We start from the raw sequence: 22,097 nt of genomic DNA, 5'->3' as shown, positions 1-22,097 counted from the left end.
CCCCCCTCCCCGTTCTAGAGTTTGAAGTGAGGGCCTCACACTTACACGCGATGCAGACACTCACCACTTTAGCACACACTTTCTGCTTTACTTTTCAGATAAACTTCTCCAACCCCTAGTGGCTAAGGACATAGCCGTGAGCCACCAAACCTGCTACACTTAGTGAGAATAAGGGCTGCGTGTTCTGTGTCACTGGGCGGTGGTCCCGCTGGTGAGGGCTGTGGTCTCCGGGCACTCAGCTTCCAGGCCCGACGCAGGCAGAGTCCCTGCACGGAGCAGCGTGGCAAGATGCTGCCTTTGGACCCCAGATTGTGATTATGATGGTTTTGTGCTGACTTTCTTTTTCTCACTTCAAGATAATGATTTTTCCAGAAGGAACCTGTACAAATAGGACCTGCCTGATCACCTTCAAACCTGGTAGGTAGCTTTCTTCATTACTTTTCTTCTCCAGGAAGGGGAAATATTAAAGCACTGTCTCTATAAATCGTGTCATAGGCCAATAACCTTTTAAAATATCCCTATTGTTCTTTATGCTGGGATTCTTGGAGGTATTTCTAAGAAAAGTCACAGAATAAGTCCTAGCTCAGAGCCAAGGAGCGCAGTGCCTGGACGAGGAGTGGAAGTTGGATGGCCGTCTCTGTTCTGAGCTGTGGCCCTGGTGTGAGGCGCTGGCTCAGGACAGCTCAGGGCCGCCGCTCGCACGGGGTCCTCCCGGCCTGCGCTCTGCCTCTCAGGCCCCTCAGCCCCTTCTGTGCTGTCTCGGGGAGAAGGGACCGGCGCACCCCCCTCAGACCTGCTCCTCGTGTTGGGGTCTTGCCCTTGGCCTTGGCCGCCTTGTGAGGACAGAGTCCTGTCCTGACTGCCGGGTTTGCTGAGGGGCTGGAGGGGCTTCGTCTCCAGTTTTCCCTTCTTCCTGCCTTTCTCCTGTGCTGGGCCTTGTGAAGTGTTCCCAGGGCGGCACCAGACCACACAGTGCTGCCAGAGAATTGTCTGGGTGCCGCTGTGCTGCCTGCATGCAGGGTGGGCCAACCTCGGGCCCCTCTGAGCTCTTGGAGGGGGGGGGGCAGTTCTAGGGTCCTGAGCAGATCCGTGGAGGGGAGGGCAGGGCGGCCTTGGTGGGCAGGGGGTAGTCTGGCCATCACTGCAACCCAGCCTCAGTTGCTCAGTTGCTCTGAGCAGAGTGCTCGGGGCAGGGCGTGGTGATGGAGGAGGGGAAGGCCGCACACCGGGGTGTGGCTACGACCCGGCTGGGGGGCTCCAGGACTGTTCACCACGGACAGAGGAGGAGACACGTGGTCCCTGGTCTCCATCCAGGCAGGCCATGCGGTGCTCCCCTGTGCAAACATCTGCTTCCCCGGGAGCAGCCCCCGGCTGCTGGGGGTAGTGAGGCCGGCATGGCAGCGTGTGGCAGAGCCGCTACGGGCGGCTCAGGGAGGAGCGTGCGCCAGCTCCCTGGGAGACGCAGTACTGCCCAGCCGCATCCAGGTCCGCTGCCCGCCCCTGGGTAGAGTAGCCAGAGACCATGCCCGCTGCCTGCTGCAGTGTCCATGGCAGATCTGGTCCTAGTAGGAAAAGAAGAGAAGGAACTTCAAATAAGACCTAAGTATAAAGCTGGGCATGGCGGTGCGCCGCTGGCCCCCAGACCCTCGGGATGGGCCAGCCCGCACGCTGTGAGGAGTCTGTCTCCAGCACAGACAGACTCACAGAGGTAGGCTTCTGTGAACAGCACGTGCGTCCTGGCTGTCGGCGCACCAGCACGGGATGGCGGGTCCTCAGGGGCTGCGGCTGGCTGCGTAGCCGGAGGCCGGCCTGGGTCTGGTGGGCGCGAGCAAAGGTGTCTCCAGGCCTAAGCCCTGGGCGGTAGGTGAGACTCCAGCTGAGAGGAAATTGTCACCCTGCCCAGGAGGGAGCCTGCGGGGCCGGCCTGTGCCTTCCCTGTGCCCGCTCCATCCCGCGCAGCCCGTGGGTGCCCGTCACTGTGGGCCGGTGGGCCTCAGGCGGAGGTAGTACAGGGTGCAGTGCCCGGCGCTCTGAGCGCAGGGGTGGACCAGGAAGGGCCCGCCAGAAAAGCCCAGTGTCTCCAGGCTGCAGGAAGGGTGAGCGAGGGCCCCTCCCGCCGCCTCAGGCTGACCTTCCTTCCCCAGGTGCCTTCATTCCCGGAGTCCCCGTGCAGCCCGTGGTGTTGCGGTATCCAAACAAACTGGTATGTCCTCTCGTCCTGGGTCCCGGGACACGGAGAGAGGGGTGGGGCCTGCGTGTTTTCAGGGCGTGGGCTGCCATTCCCCTGTGGAGCAGCCCAGCGAGGCGGGCCGGCGTTCCCGCAGCCTTAGAGCCGCGTCAGCAGCCCCACCCCCACCCCCACGCTGTACAATGAGGCTGTCTCTCCCCTGTACCTGTGTTCACACGCACAGCCTCTCACCATCAGGAGCAGGCTGTCCCAGTTCCTGGGCTGTGCTGCCGGAGCACAGGCCGGGCCCGCTGGGAAGGGCGGGTGGGTGAGCACAGGGCTGGGGTGCAGCCAGTGGGGGTGGGCGCGCCTGCAGAGGCCGTGTGCACACGGACCAGACGCCAGGCGTGGTCAGTGCTGCTGCTTCCTCCCGCAGGACACCATCACGTGGACGTGGCAAGGACCTGGAGCGTGAGTTTCTTCTTCTTTGTCCTCTCGCTTCATGGCGGCGTTGGCTGCTCGCTGATTCTCTGTCCCCATTACTTTGCCGGTGGCTCAGCCCGTTGTGAGACCTCAGTGTCTCGTGTGGCCTTGGACAGGACTCCCGGATTCCGGGGACCCGGGTTCTACACCCTCAGCACCAGGGGGACAGTCACTCCGCCCACGTCTGTCCGCTCATACTGCCAATGTCCACTAGGTGGCTTTGGTGTCCAGTCGTCTACACTGGCGTGGGGCTCAGTGGCGTTTTGGCCAGGGAGGCCCTTGGGGTGCAGACAGTGAGGGTCGGATAGCGACTCAGGGCCCCAGAGGTGGTGTGTGAGCTGAGCGTGGGAGGGCAGAGTCGGGGGTGGAGGAGGGGACCGCGGGAGGCCGGCCGAGGGCTTGGGGGCAGGGTGCTGACCCCGGCAGCCCTCGGGTCTCGCCAGGGTGTGGAGCATGACCCTGGGGAGGGCTCATGACAGAGATCCACATGGTGCCTGCTCAGGCCGGGGCGGGGGTGGGGGCTCTGTGGGGCCCCCGGCCTGGAGCCAACCCAAAAATGAGACATGCCCAGGACCCCACGGTGAGTAAGGAGGCGGCCTGGCGGTGTGCTGGCCCAGGAGAGACGAGGGCTGGCCAAGGACGGGGCCCGGTGCTGCTGCCTGCTCTGCTTCTGTGCACTCAGCTCAGCACGGGGCCCGGGACATGGTCTGACGCGGGGCTTGAGGTCTGCCTGCCCCGGGTGGACGTATTATAAACATGAGTCCGTGCAGGAGAAGGTAGCTAGAAGAGCTGAAGACAAGGACACACGTTTAATGTGAACGAAAGTCACCTCTTCAGGGTGCCAGGTGGGGCTGCCAGCAGCACCCCATCCTGATGGAGGGAAGCGGGGTTCAGGGCCCGCCAGCAGCACCCCATCCTCATGGAGGGGAAGCGGGGCTCGGGCCGCCAGCAGCACCCCATCCTCATGGAGGGAAGCGGGGCTCGGGCTGCCAGCAGCACCCCATCCTCATGGAGGGAAGCGGGGCTCAGGGGCCCCCCATCCTCATGGAGGGGAAGCGGGGCTCAGACCTGCTCCACATCTGGGAGTCATTCACCTGCGAGAATTCCGGTCCTTACTTTTTAACCAAAGCTGAACATCTTCAATGCTGTTTTCAAGGTTGAAAATCCTGTGGCTCACACTGTGCCAGTTTCACAACCAAGTGGAGATAGAGGTATGCATGGATTCTGTGTTAACTACTGAGCTGCATGTGTGTGTGTAAGTCTATAAATCAAGATGTGTGAATACATTACCCAGTGTTGTGTTAGGCTATGGCCAGCATATACAGTGTTGTGTACAGGTACAATGTTAACTGCATTCACCGCTGGGAGCTGTGTTGATTCCTTGCTAAATAGTGTAACATTCTGATATCAACAAAATGTTCCCTGGGTATCTCTGCATTTCTTAGATCCCTTAGAGGGGCGTGCCCGGCCACTTAGCCCAAGTGATTTTATTTCCTGCATGTTTTGAACCATTAAGACAGGATTTTTAAAACTGATAGGGAAGCTAAGCCTATCTACTGTTTCATCATGGGGCTTTTGGAGCGTAAGCACGTGTAAAACTGGCACATACACAGCAAGGTTTTATTTGTACCTAATTCTAACACCAGTGACTTCACCCTGTGACCCTCCTGTGGGCTGCCTAGCTGGGTAACATTTACCCTGGGAGTTCTCGGGGCCAGACGCCATTCTCTTACCTGAATTAAACATCATGAGTGCAGCCTGAAGCGTTATCCATGGAAGGTGCAAGCTGTTTCTTTCTTGTGGGCACACAAGTTGTACAAAGGTGTTTCAGTGTGGTAGTCTCGCACCTGCTCAGTATCCTCCGATCACACTCTCTGGAACACTTACGCGTACATGTGAAGTTCCTGGCTGCCTTCTCCCATTCGACCCCTGGGGTGCCACACCCATGGGTATGTTGCTTTTTTTTGGTGCGTGTTACCTGTCCCCTGGGGTCGCCCTGGTGTTTCACATGTGCACACAGTACACGTTCACCCGCTGAGCTCCCTCTCTGCGCCCCTGCCCGTGATTCCTTACGCCGTCTGCACGCACACACTGACTCCATACACCCTCCCTCAAAGGTAGTCACAGGATGGACTTGCACGCCTGCCTTGGGCACCGGAAGCCGTTTGCAGAGCAGTGGACGCCCAGCCTGGTGTCCTGCCCGGTGTTCACTTACGCAGAAGGGCTCTGAAGGACGGAGGGCGCTAAAGGCCGGGCAGAGCCCCCATGGCCGCCCTGCGTTTAGCATTGCCGTGGTTCCTTCTGTTGGCCGCCAGGTGGCAGCACCACCAGCTCCGGGGTTGAGCTTGGCCTTGGGCTGGCTGCAGCCTCCTCCATTTAGACTGCTGGTTCAGACCTGGCTTCTTGCTTTGTCTTTCAGGGCCTGGGCACTGTCCCTGAGCCTCTGTACTCAAGGCTAGCTTTCTATCACTTGAGTCGCAGCACTACTCCCGGCTTTTTTTTGAGTAGTCTGCTGGAGATAAAGAGTCTCGTGGCCGCTGGCTTCGCTCCACAATCCTCAGGGCTCGGCCTCCTGAGTAGCTAGGATGACGGGTGTGAGCCCCCTGTGGTCAGTGTGGTTTTTCACTTTAAGAGAAAAGAGAGATGGCTTTGCAGCATGCCTCTCAGTGTCCTTACTCGGTGCCACTGTTAACGAGAAGACGCATGGCAGTTTGTGGGATTTTCAGGGGGGCAGTTCTGGAGTCTGAACTCGGGGACTCTGCTTCAGAGGATCTTGCTTTATGCCAGCTGGCCTGGCCTGGCGTCCTTCTGTTGGTGTTTCATCGGTTGGCCCGACCCCTGGTCTAGGTGGGCTAGAGTCCTGGGAAAGATGGATTCTCATGAACTTCTCGCTGAGTTCTGTCAGCCTGGTGGTTGAGGCTCTTGATGGCCCTGGCGGCCAGGGTGGTGGCCTCGTGGTGACGAGCTTTTCTTGTGCAGTTCCTTCCGGTGTACCACCCTTCTAAGGAGGAGGAGAGGAGCCCCGCCCTGTACGCCAGCAACGTGCGGCGCGTCATGGCCGAGTGAGTGAGCTGCCGGCTCTGCCCCGGGGGACGGGCTGGTGCCAGCCTGTGGCGGCACTGCCTGACCTCAGCTCCTGCCGCTTTTATCTGACGGTGTCTCCTCTTGTTTGACGTCCTGAGGACGGGTATTGCTTCACTTTGCAAATATCAAACCGTCAGCCACCCCAGGCTGTGTCCCCAGGGGTCCAGCGGGAGTCAGGGGCCGGGTCACGGTGTCCCCGGGCATCCAGCGGGAGTCAGGGGCCGGGTCACCGTGTCCCTGGGGGGTTCCGTCCACATTTGTCTCATTTCCTTCTTCAGCGTTCACTTTGACTAGGATGGTTGGTGTGGTTACGCCTCCTGAGGGCCTCATCCACCGAGAGGAAGCACGGGCCATCCTTTGGGGGACGGGCCGTGCGACGGTGGACAGTGGGCCTGCACAGCTCCCCCTCGGGAGGCTGTGGGAGCCGGGGCTGTGGGGCACCTGCTTGTTTCTGAGGCCCCTGAGCTCCGAGCTTTCCCCAGGCTCAGGCAGCTCGAAGCAGTGGGCACTTCCCGCAGGAATCGGGAGCGGGTCAGGGAGTGGGCACTTCCCCGTGGGCATCAGGGGCAGGTCAAGCCGTGGGCGCTTGCTTCCTCTGGCCTGTCGTGGCCCCGCATCCCGCAGCCCCCCTGCGCAGTCGCTGCTGCGGGAGCGGCTGACCCTCCCCTCTGTTCCAGGGCCTTGGGTGTCTCGGTGACTGACTACACGTTCGAGGACTGCCAGCTGGCCCTGGCAGAAGGCCAGCTCCGGCTCCCCGCTGACACCTGTCTGCTAGAGTTCGCCAGGCTCGTGCGGGGTCTCGGGTACGCATCCACCGTTGTCCGAGGGTTTGTCCCTGGTGCAGCCGAGGCTACGCGAGGCGGCGAAGTGGGTGGTCCCGAGTAGGCCTGTTCTGCTTTTCTGTTTTGTTTTGTTTTTCTCAAATATCAACTTGAGTCCACATGGAAAGAGGCCTTAAAAATCGCGTGACGGTGCCAGCTGCCCGTGTGGGTGCTGTGCCGGGTGGGGCTTCTGGGAGCCAGGACCCCGCGGGCCAGGGGCACGCAGCTGGACGCGACCGGGGCCCGCACGCAGGGACAGGGCACGCCTTGCTGCTTGAAGACCACGTGTTTAACGTTGACATCAGCTTCCAAACCCAGCCTTGAGTCTCCTGCGTTAGCATTCGGGTTTCACTGAAAAAGCCATTCCCTCTTTTTCGTTTAGGCTAAAACCAGAAAAACTCGAAAAAGATCTGGACAAATACTCAGAACGTGCCAGGAGGAGGAGCGGGGAGAGGATCGGTCTGTCCGAGTTCGCTGAGTACCTGGAGGTCCCCGTCTCCGACACCCTGGAAGACATGTTCTCACTGTTTGACGAGGTAGGGCACCAGCTCCTGACTTCCTAGAATCTGGGTGGGTCACACGATGATTGGAATACGTCCTAGATGACCTTGGCCCTGGCCGGCTGGCGCTCGGGTTGGAATTCCGGGCTTCCGGCTTGCTAGGTGGGGTCTGTGCTGCCGGCCCATGCCTCCTGCCCTTCGTTACTGGTTACTGTTAACAGCGTCCTGCTCCCTGCCCGAGCGCTCCACGAGGCACCAGACCATAGAAGTGGGCCACAGAAATAGGTCCTATCACAGCTAGGACAGGTGTGAGCCACCACACCAGGGGCCTCAAAGACTTCTCCCCCCGGGCTGGCCTTGGTTGGTGATCCTCCAGATCTCAGCCTCCAAGTAGCTAACATGACAGGCATAGACACCGTGCCCAGCATGCTGGGGCTTTCTGTGCGCAAGCCCTGGTGAGTGACAGTCATTCTTCCAGGATGGTGAATTCATCATGAGGTGGGTTTGTTTGTTTTTTAGTTGTGGGGCCTGAACTCTGGGACTGGGCGCTGTCCCTCAGTTCTTCAGCTCAAGACGAGTGCCGTATACCACTTGAGCCACAGCACCACTTCCAGTTTTCTAGTGGTTCATTGGAGCTCAGTCTCACTGGCTTTGAACCATGATCCTCAGATCTCAGCGTCCTGAGGAGCCAGGATGACAGGTGGGAGCCACTAGCACCCAGCCGTTGTAAGGTTTTGAGGCATGCACAGGAGGTCTCTGGACGCATAGTTGGTTAGGAAGTGTCCTTTCACATTCTCAAGTGGCCTTTTAGCTGTTGCCGGGCACGCTGGGTCTCCGGTGTGCGATGCCGGGCACGCTGGGTCTCCGGTGTGCGATGCTGAGAGAGTCTCTTTCACAGAGTGGAGACGGCAAGATGGATCTGCGGGAGTACCTGGTGGCCTTGTCTGTGGTCTGCAGGCCTTCCCGGACGCTGGACACCATTCAGCTGGCATTCAAGGCAAGTGCGGTTCTCGTGAGTGTGAGTGTGTGTGCACACAGACGCAGGGCTGCGGGTTCTCGTGAGTGTGAGTGTGTGTGCACACAGATGCAGGGCTGCGGGTTCTCGTGAGTGTGTGTGTGTGCACACAGACACAGGGCTGCGGGTTCTCGTGAGTGTGAGTGTGTGTGCACACAGACGCAGGGCTGCGGGTTCTCGTGAGTGTGGGTGTGCACACAGTGGGACGCAGGGCTGCGGGTTCTCGTGAGTGTGAGTGTGTACACAGACGCAGGGCTGCGGGTTCTCGTGAGTGTGGGTGTGCACACACGCAGAGCTGTGGGTTCTCGTGAGTGTGGGTGTGCACACAGTGGGACGCAGGGCTGCGGGTTCTCGTGAGTGTGAGTGTGTACACAGACGCAGGGCTGCAGGTTCTCGTGAGTGTGGGTGTGCACACAGACGCAGGGCTGCGGGTTCTCGTGAGTGTGGGTGTGCACACATTGGGACGCAGGGCCGTTAGGGTTCGAGGGCGCAGTGCATCACGAGGCTGTCTCTGCCTGGCTGCTGATTCATAAAAGCCTGTGCTGGCCATTGTGTATAAAATATCCCAGAAGCTCCACGATCCACTTTCTCTCTCAGAGAGAACCCTTTCTGTGCTGGTGCTGGGTTGAACTCAGCCTCATGTGCTCTCAGCTTTTTTGCTCAAGGTTCGCGCTGTCTCTTGAGCCATACCTCCACCTCTAGGTTTTAGCTGGTTAGGATTAGTCCTCCAGGGCTGGCTTTGAACTGCAGTTGTCAGAGCACAGCTTGCTGATTAGCTGGGATTCCAGGTGTGAGCCACTAGAGCCTGAAAAAAATACTTTCTTGAATGTAGAAATATACACCCCTACTCTGTTCTTCAAAATTAATGCTGCCTGAGGTGGCGCTGTTGCTCAAGTGGTAGAGCGCTCACCTTGAGCTGAAGAGCTCAGGGACAGTAGTGCCCAGGTCCAGAGTTCAAGGCCCAGGAGCAACCACAAAAAAAAAATTACTGCCTCCCAGCTCCGGACACTTAGCGCCGCATGGAGCTGCAGTTCTGGCTGTGACCACGAGGTGGGGTAGGAGGCCCGCTGCTCTGCAGCCAGGCTGGCGTTGGTGGCCCGGAAGCTCCCCTTCCTTGGGCCTGTCTCTGTCCGACCCACCTGCGCTGCGTTCAGCCCGGCCCGGTTCAACCGCAGCTCCTCTGCCTCTCACTGCTCAGGGCTGTTACAAAACGGAAGTAAAGGAAGCTTTGGCCAAGATGTGCGTGTAGAAAGCTCACCAGGGACCAAGAAGGGCCCCAGGGAGGCCCAAACTGCCCTGAGGCTGGGTGTCCACCTTGGGAGGGGCGGCCAAGTGCCGCCTGGTGGAATACAGGAACTTCTAGAAGGGTCTGGAGAGCCGGGGCAGCCGGGGGTGAAGGGCAGGAGCTGGGGGGGGAGGGGGCGCGCTAGCCAGACACTGTACTGTTGCGCTCAGATGTACGGGTCGCCAGAGGACGGCAGCGTGGATGAGGACCGGCTGTCCTGCATTCTCAGGACCGCCCTGGGGGTGGCGGAGCTCACCGTGACCGAGCTGTTTCAGGCCATTGACCACGAAGAGAAGGGGAAAATCACTTTTGGTAAGCGGGACGGGGGAGGGGCCAGGAGCGGCTGGAGCCAAGGCCCAGTTGTGTGAGGCACGGTCACCCCGGGTCACCCAGGACCCTGATCCCCCGGGCCCCCTGGTCCCGCCTGGGCCCCCTCCACTGGCCCCTCAGCTGTGCCTAATTCTGCCGAAGAAAGTTCTGGAACCCCATGGGCTGAGTTGAGTCTGCAAGCCAGGCAGGCAACGGAGAGAGTCCACGTCCAGGCCCCGGGGGCGCAGCACCCCTGGAGGGCGAGTGTAACCGCGGGCTGTGACAACCGCGTCTGCCACGCCACGCCAGAAAACTGCTGCTGCTCCTCTCTCCTAGAGGCCTGTCCCGGCCTCGCAGACAGACACACGCTCAGCCACAGCCCTGACACCCCAGAGCTAGCGCGTCAGCAGGGTTCCTAGGGTCGACATGCAGACGCCCTGTGCGTGCCAGTGGGTACTGGTGTGTGCGTGTGTCGGGTGGCTGTGGCACGTGTGCAGGCCGGGTGGCGCCCATGGTGTGCTGGTGTGCGCGTGTGTCGAGTGGCTGTGCATGTATGTAGGCACTGTGCATGTGTGTGCGTGTGTCGGGTGGCCGTGGCACGTGTGCAGGCCCGGTGGCGCCCATGGTATGCTGGTGTGTGCGTGTGTCAGCTGGTGTGTGCGTGTGTCAGGTGTCTGTGGCACATGTGCAGGCTGGGTGGCACCCATGGTGTGCTGGAGTGTGCGATTGTCAGCTGGTGTGTGCGTGTGTCGGGTGGCTGTGGCACGGGTGCAGGCACTGTGTATGTGTGTGCCTGTGTCGGGCAGCTGTGGCACGGGTGCAGGCCGGGTGGCGCCCATGGTATGCTGGTGTGTGCGTGTGTCAGCTGGTGTGTGCGTGTGTCAGGTGTCTGTGGCACGTGTGCAGGCACTGTGTGTGTGTGTGCGTGTCAGGTGGCTGTGGCATGTGTGCAGGCGCTGTGCATGTGTGTGCGTGTGTCGGGCGGCTGTGGCACAGGTGCAGGCCGGGTGGCGCCCATGGTGTGCTGGTGTGTGCGTGTGTCAGCTGGTGTGTGCGTGTGTCAGGTGGCTGTGGCATGTGTGCAGGCACTGTGCATGTGTGTGCATGTGTCGGGTGGCTGTGGCACGGGTGCAGGCCGGGTGGCGCCCATGGTGTGCTGGTGTGTGTGTGTGTCAGCTGGTGTGTGCGTGTGTGTGCGTGTGTCAGGTGGCGCCCATGGTGTGCTGGCCGCACGCTCTGCAGGTTCCCACCGCCCGGCCTCTGCCGTGCACGCGTGCCTCTCAGCGTCGCCAGCCTACTCATGGGGCCGTGGGCAGTTGCTGGGGTGCCGGCCCTCAGTGGGGTCAGTGCAAAGGTCAGTGCAGACCCTCGGGGCTGCAGGGGCGGCCATCTGGTCCTACGGACGCCCCTCGGGCAAGCACGGCCTCTGGGCGGCGGGCCCCTGCCTGCTCCTTGGCCCTGGCCCAGACCCCCACACCACAGGCGTCCAGCGGCCGACCCCTTGTCTTCACAGCTACTTAGTGTGCAGTGGAGGAAGCGGTGCCAGTCTAGATGCTCCACGACCGGGCAGTGGGACGCGGACACTCACGTCAGCTCGGGGAGCCTGGGCCATGAGCTGTGGGCTGCTGCTCCCCGCCGCCCCGGGCTGCTGCTCCCCGCCACCCCCCTTTCCCTGGGGCCGCTGCTCCCCCAGGGCCGGGGCCCCAGTAACCAGAGATGCTCTTGTCACCGCAGCTGACTTCAGCAGGTTTGCAGAGATGGTCCCCAGCTTCGCAGAGGACTACCTGTATCCGGATCAGACCCGGCGGGACAGCTGCACGCACACGCCAGCAGCCCCCATCCCCAACGGCTTCTGTGCTGACTTCAGCCCCGACGGCCCGGGCGTGGGGAGCAGGCCTTCCTGCAAGAAGCTGGACTAGGCTGGGAGACGGACCGAGGCCCGACGCTGCCCCCACGGCCGCGGGCCCAGGCCGCATGCTGTTTGCGCCCAAGCTTCCGGACACTGTTTCTTTGTGAGGTGTTTCTGAGCCCAGTGCGTGCAAACACCGTGTGCTGTGCTCGCGGGGAGCCTGGGGCAGCGCCGCGCGGAGTGCGGGTCTCCCGTGGGTCGGGACTGCGCCGGCTGGCAGCCTCCAGCTCTGAGTGTCCATCCATCTTTTCCAGCATTCCTTCCCGGGCTGGGCGGCGGCCGGGCGCGCACGTGCCGCTCCTCTGCGCATGACTGCGGCCCCGGCCGCCCCGTGGCCCCCTCCCCACCCGTGGGCTTGGCGTGGGGCCATCACCCAGTTTTTTAAGCATTTCTATATTTGTGTGGAGCTCATGAGTATTTTATAAACCTCATTTAGGTACTTTGGAAAACATTCAACTTTTTTTAAAAAAAAAGAGAAACTTGTTTTTCTACTTCATTTCTCTTGTGAGCACCAGAGGACATTTATTTACAGAGTGGGGGGTGTGGTGGGGTCCGTCCCTTCCGCATGGACCCCAGCCCTTTGACACCTTCTGAGCTCTCCTTGAGCCTTTTTAATCCCTCTCTTTTTTATAAATGTGACCCGTTTGGTATTTCTGTTTCCATACACTGAGATCTGCTTCATGGGATTAAAGCCGATGGTGAAGGGCCATGCGGTCGCCCGTCCACCTGCTCCCCCCTCCCGGCAGCTGACCGCAGCCTCTCCCTGGCCAGGCCCTGGAAGCCACACCGCTTTCTCTTGCTCAGCGTTGTGGCCACTTAGGACGAAGCAGCCACTCTGAGTGAGGAGTGCAGCCAGTTCCTCCCTGCAGGGCGGCAGCCACCGGCCACGTCTCTGCCAACACGGGGATCCCTTTGAAGTTACCTGGCTTTGTCGCTTTTGATGACACAGAAACCCACCCTTGAAGCACAAAGGTGGAGTGGATTTGATCTGTTTCCTTACATGGCCTAGGTTTGGAACTTATTCCTAAGATGAATTGGAGGTTCCACTGGGGCATTTTTATAGAAATGGCCCTATGGCCAGTGAGCCCGGGGACTGATGCACGCAGCCTCCTTGCTGAGTGCCTGGCATGCGTCCCCCCCCCAGGAGACCGGCAGAAAACCCGAACCCCAGCCACCCAGCACACACTGCTGCGGGACAGCACAGCGCGGTCTCGGGCCGGCCCGGCACCCTGGGCCTGAGGGCTGTAGATGTTTGAATGCAGCCTTGGTAGCTAATAGTGGGTGTTTTTATAATTAGAGAATGCATAAAATTCATTTTTTAAAAAAAAAACTGACAAAGGAGCAATGACGGAGGTAATAACTAAGATACTCGGGGGCCCAGCCCCCCTTCCCACGGGCCTGCAGATGAAGGGGTTCTCACGAAATGCCACCTCTGAGACGCAGGCCCGGAATCGATGTTTGCTCCTCCTGACTCCGCTTCTCTCAGTGACCTCCGGTCACGCATCAGGACTGTGAATGTGTACAGCGGGCGGGGCTGCGGGACGGGTCCGTGTAAAAAACTAGATTTTCAGTGGAATAAACAACGTAAAGTCTTGCGTACTGAAGGCGTGTTTGTTTCAGCACTTGATTGACAGGAGAACTGACAGGAGAACCAACAGAAATGAGATTTCTGTTTGTAGAAAAGTCTAGAAACTGTAGTTGAGCTGTGTTGGAAAGACAACGCTTTCATGGTAGCTTGAAAAGAGCCCTGGAGGGCTTCAGAATTACAGACAGTCGGTCGCTGGTGGCTCACACCTGTAATCCCAGCTACTCAGGAGGATTTCTGTTGGGAGCCAGCCCAGGCAGGAATGGCCATGAGACCCTCAAGAGTTATTCACCAAAAAACCAGAAGTAGAGCTGTGGCTCAAGTGCTAGAGTACTAGCCTTGAGCCAACAAGCTCAGGGACAATGCCAAGGCCCTGAGTTCAAGCCTCAGTACCAACACCAAAAACAAAAAAATATATAGTCAGGTGCCCATGGCTCACGCCTTTAATCCTAGCTACTTAAGAGGCTGAGATCTGAGAATCACAGTTCAAAGCCAGCCCAGGCAGGGAAATCCATGAAACTCTTATCTCCATTAAATCACCAGAAAACCAGAAGTGGTGCTTGCCTCAATCTGAAGAGCTCAGGGACAGCGCCCAGACCTCGAGTTCAAGCTCCACGACCAACAACAACAAAAACTGCAGACAGTAACAAACACAGACTCACCTGCTCCTGGTGATTTGATTCGTAGTTGCTCTGTTTTATGCACAGGTGCCTTTAACACACTTTTCTTGAAAGGAAAATGGATCTTACATTCAGCCCCATGGAACCTGTAAAAGATTTAGAAACAGAAGAGAAACAGCTGAGGTGTCACTGTTAGGAACATGGAGGAGAGGAAGGAAACGGGCCAGACTCAGTCTTCACAGGTGAGGACTGTTCACGGAGCTACACAGCGGAGGCACGGCCTTCCCGCTGGGATGGGGCGTGGGGTGGAGTCCAGGGTTCTATAGGGTCTGAGCAGGGAGACGTGTTTGGTGTGGCGCTGCTGCACGGTTCGGGCAAAGACTAGGGTAAGTAGTCCCTTATCCAGGGCTCAGTGTTCAAACGGCTCTACGTCTGTCTGGCCTACACAGCTTGACCTTCACATGATAGTTTTTAGTCTTCCAGCCTCTTAACCCTTTCCTGGCCTCAGAGCCGTAAGGGCTAGGCCCACAATGGACGGTCAGCACAATGGACGGTCAGCAGGCAGGCTGGGGGGGGGGTCGCCCTGCCCGTGTCAGGCTGCTGTGCTCAGCCGGGCTCGCCTCATGCCTGCTCCTGGGAGGACAGGGTGGGGGTCAAACCTTCAGTCAAACCTCAGAGATGGAGGTTTGGTAGACGGCGGCTTCCAGGACCAAAGGTGAGGATGTGATGATGCCCAGGCAAATGCCTGGGACTGGACGTCCCGAGGAATGGCCGCCAGGCCCGAGTGTACGAGTGTGTTGGCAATTTCACTCCGTTTATGCATTCCTTGCCGGTTTTGTTTTTTTGTGTGGGTTTTTTTTGTTTTTTGGCCAGTCATGGAGCTTGAACTCGGGGCCTGGGTGCTGTGCTGTCCCTGAGCCTCTCGGTGCTCAAGGCTTGTGCTCTACCACTAGAGCCACAGCACTACTTCCGGCTTTTCCGGTGTATGTGGTGCTGAGGAATGGAACCTGGGGCCTCAAGCCTGCAGGGCAAGCGCTCCACCTCTGAGCTACCTTTCTAGCCACACTTGGCAGTTGTGATTTTTACTCAGTAGCGCCTTTGAAACTGAGCACACGTGCGTAAGCTTTGGGTTGCTTTTTTCTCCTTAATGAAGACAGGTACCACGTACTTTCACACCGCTGCCCTGTTCCATGGCAGGCAGGGTCCTCGGGGATGTCTGCTTGTCAGGGACCCACCTCCGCCCTGAGCTTCCAAACACAGCCAGCCCTGCAGCCCAGGTGCCCTAGCAGCAGACAGGAAAGTCATTCCAGCGATTCAGACTGCTGGGGGAACTGAAGCCAAACCAGGGCGAGGGTGAGCCGGCCCTGTTTCCTCCAGCCTGTGCTCAGCCCCTGCTCCAGAACCTCCGCTGATGTGGGAAAGGAGCTCCAAGGACTGGTGGGTGGGGCTTGCAGGACTAGTGGGCGGGGCCTAGTACAGGACAGTAGTGGGCCTGCCTCCAAGGACTGGTGGGTGGGGCTCCAAGGACAGTGGTGGGCGGGGCCTCCAAGGCCGGGTAGGCGCGGCTGTGCAGGACAGATGGGCAGGGCCTGGTTGAGGGCAGTGGTAGGTGGGCTGTGTAGGACTGGTGGGCCACAGCTCTGGGGTGAGTGCTCACTGTACAGGACAGGGCGTGATGCCGGATGACAGTGACCTCCAGCCACTGCTGTGGGGGCTCAGCACCTACCAAGCCAGGAGAGCAACCAGAAGTTTCCTCCCCTCTCTGTCCTCTGTCTCCACCACCGCTGTGGTTCCTTGACCTCAGCCAGTGCCAAGGACAGCCAGGCTCCCAAGGCTCCAGTCCCACCCCCAGCTCTCTGAAGCCTTTATTGGCCTGCCTCTGTCATGTTAGACAGAAAGCTGTGGACAGTGGCAGTGACCCATTCCATCGGTCCACAACCAGCCACTCCTCCAGGCAGAATTAAAAGAATAACATGCAGTAATTTGGATCCATGCAGGTGATTGATATTATTTGAAGATAACGGACTATGAAAACCTAGAGATGCATATGCTAAGCCCTCCAGGGAGAACAGTGGCCAAGAGATAATTAATATAAATGGTAATTGTGTCCAAGCCAGGCAGGGAAGGAGGAAGAATAAATATTACAAATATAGCAAAATGGTAAACTTAAATCCAAGAATATCAGTAGTTCTATTCAACACAAAGTGCAGTTTATATTAACATTTCCACAGCGAGGAAAGGTTAACACTAGAATAAACATCTCTTGGTCTCAAAGCTCTAAGCAAGCCCTGAAAGACTGGCCAGACTCTAAGCAACTTACCTGCAGCTCAGATGTGTGCAGGATTACAAGGCGGCCCCTGCAGAGCAGGCCATGTCTACTGCCCTTGGCATACAACTGGAAAATACCAGGATGCACACACTCACACACACAACTTATAACCAAGGAACACAAACAACCAAAATTAGCAGATGCTTTGACAATAGCTATCATTGCATCACATCATTTGAAAAACAAGCTAGAGCCAAAATTGAGTGTATTTAAAAGAAACATGGAAGATATTTTAAGACACAAATCCAAATTCTAGTGATGAAAGCTGCACTGTTTGGGCTGAATATCACCAAAGAAAAGGTAAATGGTCTTTTTGTTTTTATTTTTTGGGGGGGAGGGTTGTCCAGTCATGGAGCCTGAACTCTGGGCCTGGGCGCTGTCCCTCAGCTCTTCAGCTCAAGGCTAGCGCTCTACCACTTGAGCCACAGCGCCACTTCCGACTTTTTTCTTTTTGCTTATGTGGTGCTGAGGAATCAAACCCAGGGTCTCAGGCATGCAAGGCAAGCGCTCTACCACTGAGCCACCTTCCCAGCTCCGGTAAATGGTCTTCAAGAGATGGCAGTGCTGTTTAAAATGGAACAGAAGCAGCGTGCATTGGCTCACACCTGTAACCCTAGCTGGAGGCTGAGCTCTGAGGACCACAGTTTAGAGCCTAGTCAGAAAAGTGCAAAAGACTCATCTCCAATTAGCCCAAAAAAGCTGGAAGTGGAGCTGTAGCTGAGGTGGTAGAGCCCGGGCTGGCTTTGAACTGTGATCCTCAGATCTCAGCCTCCTGAGTAGCTAGGATGACAGGTGTGAGCCACTGGTGCCTGGTTAAGGGACATATTTCCTACACAGCAACAGAGAGATGGGTGTTCCCAGATCAAATTAGAAGAAACTGCCCACCTATAATTCTTTTCCCAGGAAAACTACAATCCGGACAAAGACTTTCATGCAGACAAACGCTGACAGAAATTATCCCCAGTGACTTGCAACCTAAGAACGCTCAAGTCAGTCCTCAATACAGAGAAAAGGGTCCCTTTCATCCAGCCCCACCCCACGGAGAAAGGAGCCGACATGGGAGTTGTGTGGATAACGCAAACATATATTTCTCATTTAAATGTCCTTGAGAAATGATCGTCTCTCTAAAGCAAAACTGCCTCTGGAGGCAGAATATCTTTACAGGACATGATGTTTGGTTCACATGACCCAAAGAACACAGACCATCCATGCCGCCTCTTCCTCCCCTGCCCCTCTTCTCTCTCTCCTCTCCCTTCATTTTTGTCCAGTCCTTCCTTTTTTGAGACAGGGTCTCATGATACAGCCCAGGACGACCTCAAACTCACAACCCTCCTCCCTCTTCTTCCAGAGTGCTGTGATTACTGGCATAGGAAACCATGCTTGGATGGTATGTTGTCTCTGAATGCAGTCTGTGGTAAGCTAGCACCTAATGTAACAACTAAACTAGGAAGCCCACCGCAGAGAGAGACAGCTAACAATGCAACAAAGAGGATAAAATAAAAATCAGTCCAAAACAGGAAGGGAAAAAAAGAAGAGAACACATTAGAAGCAAATAGAAACATATCAAGATGGTACACTTAAGCACAAATTCAGTGTAAATGGTCTGAATGTCCCAGTTAAAAAGCAGAAATTGTCCAAGCATATGAAGACAAAACCTAAATCATGGTGCCTACCGACTACACACTTTAAATGGACAGATACACACTGGTGGGGGGAGCGGGGGGAGCAGGTATGCCGACCTTGCCCTGAGCACTCTCTCCTGAGGTTGGAATTCAGGAGAAAATATTCAGTTTTCTGCAAATGCAACACTGGCATCATCACAGATAAAAAAGCAATGAAAGGAAATTCAGAAACAAACTGCACCTACATGCAGAATTGATGTTTCCTACAACTGGGCAGAGAAAGGCCCTCTTTCCACACGGGGGACTGGGCAGCCACATGCAAAACAACGAACCTGGACCGCACTTCCTGTGAAATGGGCGGCATTCACAGAGGTGAACTCTACAACTTAAAATTTCAGAGGAAAACTTGGGAGACAATGTGATATTCAGATCAAGAAGAATTATTTAAATACAACAGTAAAAGCAGGCCCAAGGATTCAAAACAGCCTGTGGAGGACATTTCTATTCAAATCACAACATTCTACCACTTGGCCTTCAAAGGCAAAATGCTCTTGGATTAAATCTCCAAAAATCCCCAGCAATCTTAGCAATCTAAGCATTGTTCAAAGTCAAAATTCAGTCTCTTAAGGCAAACACTTAGCGGTGAGCCCCTATAAAAATGAAAAGAACTGGGTGCCGGTGGCTCACGCCTGTCATCCTAGCTACTCAGGAGGCTGAGATCTGAGGATCACAGTTCAAAGCCAGCCTTGGCAGGAAAGTCCATGAGACGCTTATCTCCAATAAACCACCAGAAAACCAGAAGTGGGGCTGGGGCTCAAGGGGTAGAGCGCAGCCTTGAGCTGAAGAGCTGAGGGACAGCGCCCTCGACTGACCAAAAAAGAAAAAAAAATCAAAAGGAAAGCCACATACTACCACACACATGGCAGAGTACACCTCAGGACCAGACCAGGGCTGGAAGCCAGCAAGCCAGCACCGAGTTCCGAACAGGAGGCGTCCTGACAGGAGTGCCCACTCGGGCAGCCCTGCCCTGGGACCCGAGGCTTTCCTCTGCACTGGCTCTGCCGTGTCTGCTGCTCTCTGGACACACCCTGACGTCCTGGGGTCCCCACTGCCCTTGCAGCATCACCCCCATAGCCGGCAGCGACATCTCTCAGGGTCCTGACCCTGCTGTGCACTTCCGGGCCTCCTGCGTTTCCCTTCGATATCTGGGTGGAAGTCTCCATGACCCACCTCTTACCTTCCACACGCAAACGTCCCCCATGGGTTCGTGCTTAGAACCCTTACTACCCAGCTGGTGCTGTTTGGGGAGGTCAAAATCAGCACCCGGTGGATGACAGGAAGACCTGCCACCTGTGTGAGCGCTGTCTAGCCCCAGATTCGCTCTCCTCCCGGGCGAAGCTCTTCAAACCGTACTGCAGTAACCACGGGGGGCCTGGGGTAGCAGGAGTCTGGCTGGTCCCTGCAGTGTCCTCCAGGCTGCTTTTCCGCTGTCTGGGTGCAGATAGTGAAACATGGTGCAAACACTGCACACACTACAAATTTCCTTAACAAACACAACTTTCTCATTCACAACTCGCAAACATTCCTTTTCTCGCCAGACTGCCCATTTTTTTCCAAACGGCTCAATTCCACTTTTGCTTTGGATTATCCCCATAAACCTGGCTCCTAGATGCCAGCAATAACCCTGACGTGGTCTGAATGTGGAGCTGGTTCAAAATTTCCTCTGGCTGATTAGTTCCTTGCCTTTAAACTCAGGGTGCTCAAACTCTCAGGACAAAATGTGGAGAACTCCCAGCCTGTCCCAGTCAGCTCAATTCCCATCGGGCCGCCGCCCCCATCTAATACCACATGGGTGCGGCCTTCAAGTCCACCTTCCTGTGGCTGTTGTGCCCTTCTGAGCTTGTGCTAGGGTGGCCCGGAAGGCTTCTCCAGCGGCATCTTCAAATTCCCCTGAGCTCTTTCCACAACCAGTTCCAGAATCCTGAGGCCCACAGTCATGTCTGGTCACAGCAACGACGAGCTCATTTCTCTGGAGCTCCCCTTTCTTATCACTGTGACCACATTCCTAACAGAATCCAGGGAGGGACACCTTGCTTGGCTCACCGTTCCCAAGGGCTCAGTCCAGGGCCACTGGCAAGGCAGAAACCCCCGGTGAGGCGTGTGAAGGGGGAAAGCTGCTCACCCCCGGTCAGCTGGTCAGCTAGGGGTCAGCAGGAGAGGCAGCCGAGTTCCTGGGCTTTCCCCTTTCTCCCCTTTGATCCCACCCAGCTCCCCAAGCCCATGGATAACGCCACCACATGCAACGCAGCTCTCTCATCAGAGGAGTGCTTTCCTGGTCTCCCATGCACCCCCCAACCATTCAAGCGGAGGATCCGGCTTAACCCTTACTCTGGGCAGCCTCTCTTTATCCACCACAGGTTCAGCGCCTCAGGATGCGGCAGCCACCACCACATCCTGTCACAGGCAGGGACACACGTGCTGCAAGTCAGGGCGCCGCGGGGGACCCTGGGCAGGGCGGCACCCACAGAAGGATCACCAGGCTCTCCCGTGTGGCCTGGGCAGCTGTGCTCAGTCCCTGGCCCGTGGGGAGACTGGACTGTGGGTGGCAGGACACTCTGTAGCTCTGCCCGCCTCTGCCCAGTGCTCAGGCACGGCCGCAGCAGTGGCTGGAAGAAAGCCAGTTTGGCATTTAGAGCCAAGTTTCTGACATGCAAAGGTCGCTGTTCAATCAGGTTTAATCAACTCACAATCAACCACACCCGCTCTACGTGCACAGGCCCAGCATGCCTTCCTGCGAGGGGCTGGCAGAGCTCTGTGCCCACCCCTCGGTCATCCACGCCCAGCTGGCAGGACCAGAGGGCCAGTTTCTCTAAGAGACCGAGCCCTGACCGTGGAGTGCTGATGCAGGCCGGGTGAGTGTGACTGCTGGGTGTCACTCAGGCCGCACACCAATGCCTGGTGCACGCCGTGTGTTACATACTCTGTGTTACGTGTTGGTTCAAGAGGCCCGGCTCCCCAGCATGCTCATCTCACCTGAGGGGCCCGGGCCAAGACTGTGCCCTTGTAGAGCTGCCAGCCTTCCTTCCTGGTTTGTCTGTGTGTGGTGTGCCACGTGTGTGTGGTGTGCCTCGTGTGCGTGGTGTGCCTTGTGTGTGCAGTGTATGACGTGTGCGTGGTGTGCCATGTCTGTGCAGTGTACTGTGTGCGTGGTGTGCCACATGTGCGTGGTGTGCCTTGTGTGTGCAGTGTATGACATGTGCGTGGTGTGCCACGTGTGCGTGGTGTGCCATGTGTGTGCAGTGTACCGTGTGCGTGGTGTGCCATGTGTGTGCAGTGTACCACATGTCTGGTGTGTCGCATGTGTGTGGTGTGCCATGTGTGTGCAGTGTACCGTGTGTGTGGTGTGCCATGTGTGTGCAGTGTACCGTGTGCGTGGTGTGCCATGTGTGCGTGGTGTGCCTCGTGTGTGCAATGTACGACATGTGCATGGTGTGCCACATGTGCGTGGTGTGCCTTTTCTGTGCAGTGTACTGTGTGCATGGTGTGCCATACGTGTGCAGTGTACTGTGTGCATGGTGTACCACATGTGTGTGGTGTGCCATGTGCGTGCAATGTACCGTGTGCATGGTGTACCACTATGCATGGTGTGCCTTGTGTGTGCAGTGTACGTGCATGTGGTGTGCCACATGTGCGTGGTGTGCCACGTGTGTACAGTGTACGACATGTGTGTGGTGTGCCACATGTGCGTGGTGTGCCTTGTGTGTAGTGTACCGTGTGTGTGGTGTGCCATGTGTGTGCAGTGTACAACGTGTGTGTGGTGTGCCACATGTGTGTGGTGTGCCATGTGTGCTCTGTGCCACATGTGTGCAGTGTACGAAGCATGTGTGTTGTGCCACATGTGCATGGTGTGCCTCGTGTGCATGGTGTGCCTTGTCTGTGTAGTGTACCGTGTGCATGGTGTACCACGTGCGTGGTGTGCCTTGTGTGTGCAGTGTACCGTGTGTGTGGTGTGCCTTGTGTGTGCAGTGTACCGTGTGCGTGGTGTGCCACATGTGTGTAGTGTGCCATGTGTGTGCAGTGTACAACGTGTGCGTGGTGTACCACATGTGCGTGGTGTGCCTTGTGTGTGCAGTGTACTGTGTGTGTGGTGTGCCACATGTGTGTGGTGTGCCATGTGTGCTCTGTGCCACGTGTGTGCTATGTACGAAGCATGTGTGTTGTGCCACATGTGCATGGTGTGCCTCGTGTGCATGGTGTGCCTTGTCTGTGCAGTGTACCGTGTGCATGGTGTACCACGTGCGTGGTGTGCCTTGTGTGTGCAGTGTACCGTGTGCATGGTGTGCCTTGTGTGTGCAGTGTACCGTGTGC

At 57.2% G+C, this 22,097-nt stretch overlaps 1 protein-coding gene and 1 long non-coding RNA gene across 2 annotated transcripts in view; both read left to right on the top strand.

The window, feature by feature from the left end:
- Window positions 1–12,069, top strand: part of Lpcat1 (lysophosphatidylcholine acyltransferase 1) — a 21,677-nt gene extending 9,608 nt beyond the window's left edge. The window contains exons 4-13 of the mRNA XM_013013875.1: window positions 357–417; window positions 2,145–2,203; window positions 2,604–2,638; window positions 3,807–3,861; window positions 5,630–5,712; window positions 6,412–6,537; window positions 6,938–7,091; window positions 7,954–8,052; window positions 9,526–9,667; window positions 11,399–12,069. Of these exons, the coding sequence (XP_012869329.1) occupies window positions 357–417; window positions 2,145–2,203; window positions 2,604–2,638; window positions 3,807–3,861; window positions 5,630–5,712; window positions 6,412–6,537; window positions 6,938–7,091; window positions 7,954–8,052; window positions 9,526–9,667; window positions 11,399–11,583 (999 nt within the window). The 3' untranslated portion in view covers window positions 11,584–12,069. The remainder of the gene's footprint in view (window positions 1–356; window positions 418–2,144; window positions 2,204–2,603; window positions 2,639–3,806; window positions 3,862–5,629; window positions 5,713–6,411; window positions 6,538–6,937; window positions 7,092–7,953; window positions 8,053–9,525; window positions 9,668–11,398) is intronic.
- On the top strand, window positions 10,154–11,146 carry LOC105983846. Its single transcript, XR_001174967.1, has 3 exons — window positions 10,154–10,180; window positions 10,661–10,671; window positions 10,871–11,146. It is a non-coding gene; the product is annotated as an uncharacterized LOC105983846 (long non-coding RNA).
- Window positions 12,070–22,097: the final 10,028 nt, after the last annotated feature.

This window comes from Dipodomys ordii, unplaced genomic scaffold (genome assembly GCF_000151885.1).
Source record: "Dipodomys ordii isolate 6190 unplaced genomic scaffold, Dord_2.0 Scaffold21, whole genome shotgun sequence".
In the NCBI taxonomy this organism is placed as follows: Eukaryota; Metazoa; Chordata; class Mammalia; order Rodentia; family Heteromyidae; genus Dipodomys; species Dipodomys ordii.
The sequence above is the reverse complement of the archived record's forward strand: the minus strand, read 5'-3'. Positions and strand labels throughout refer to the sequence as shown.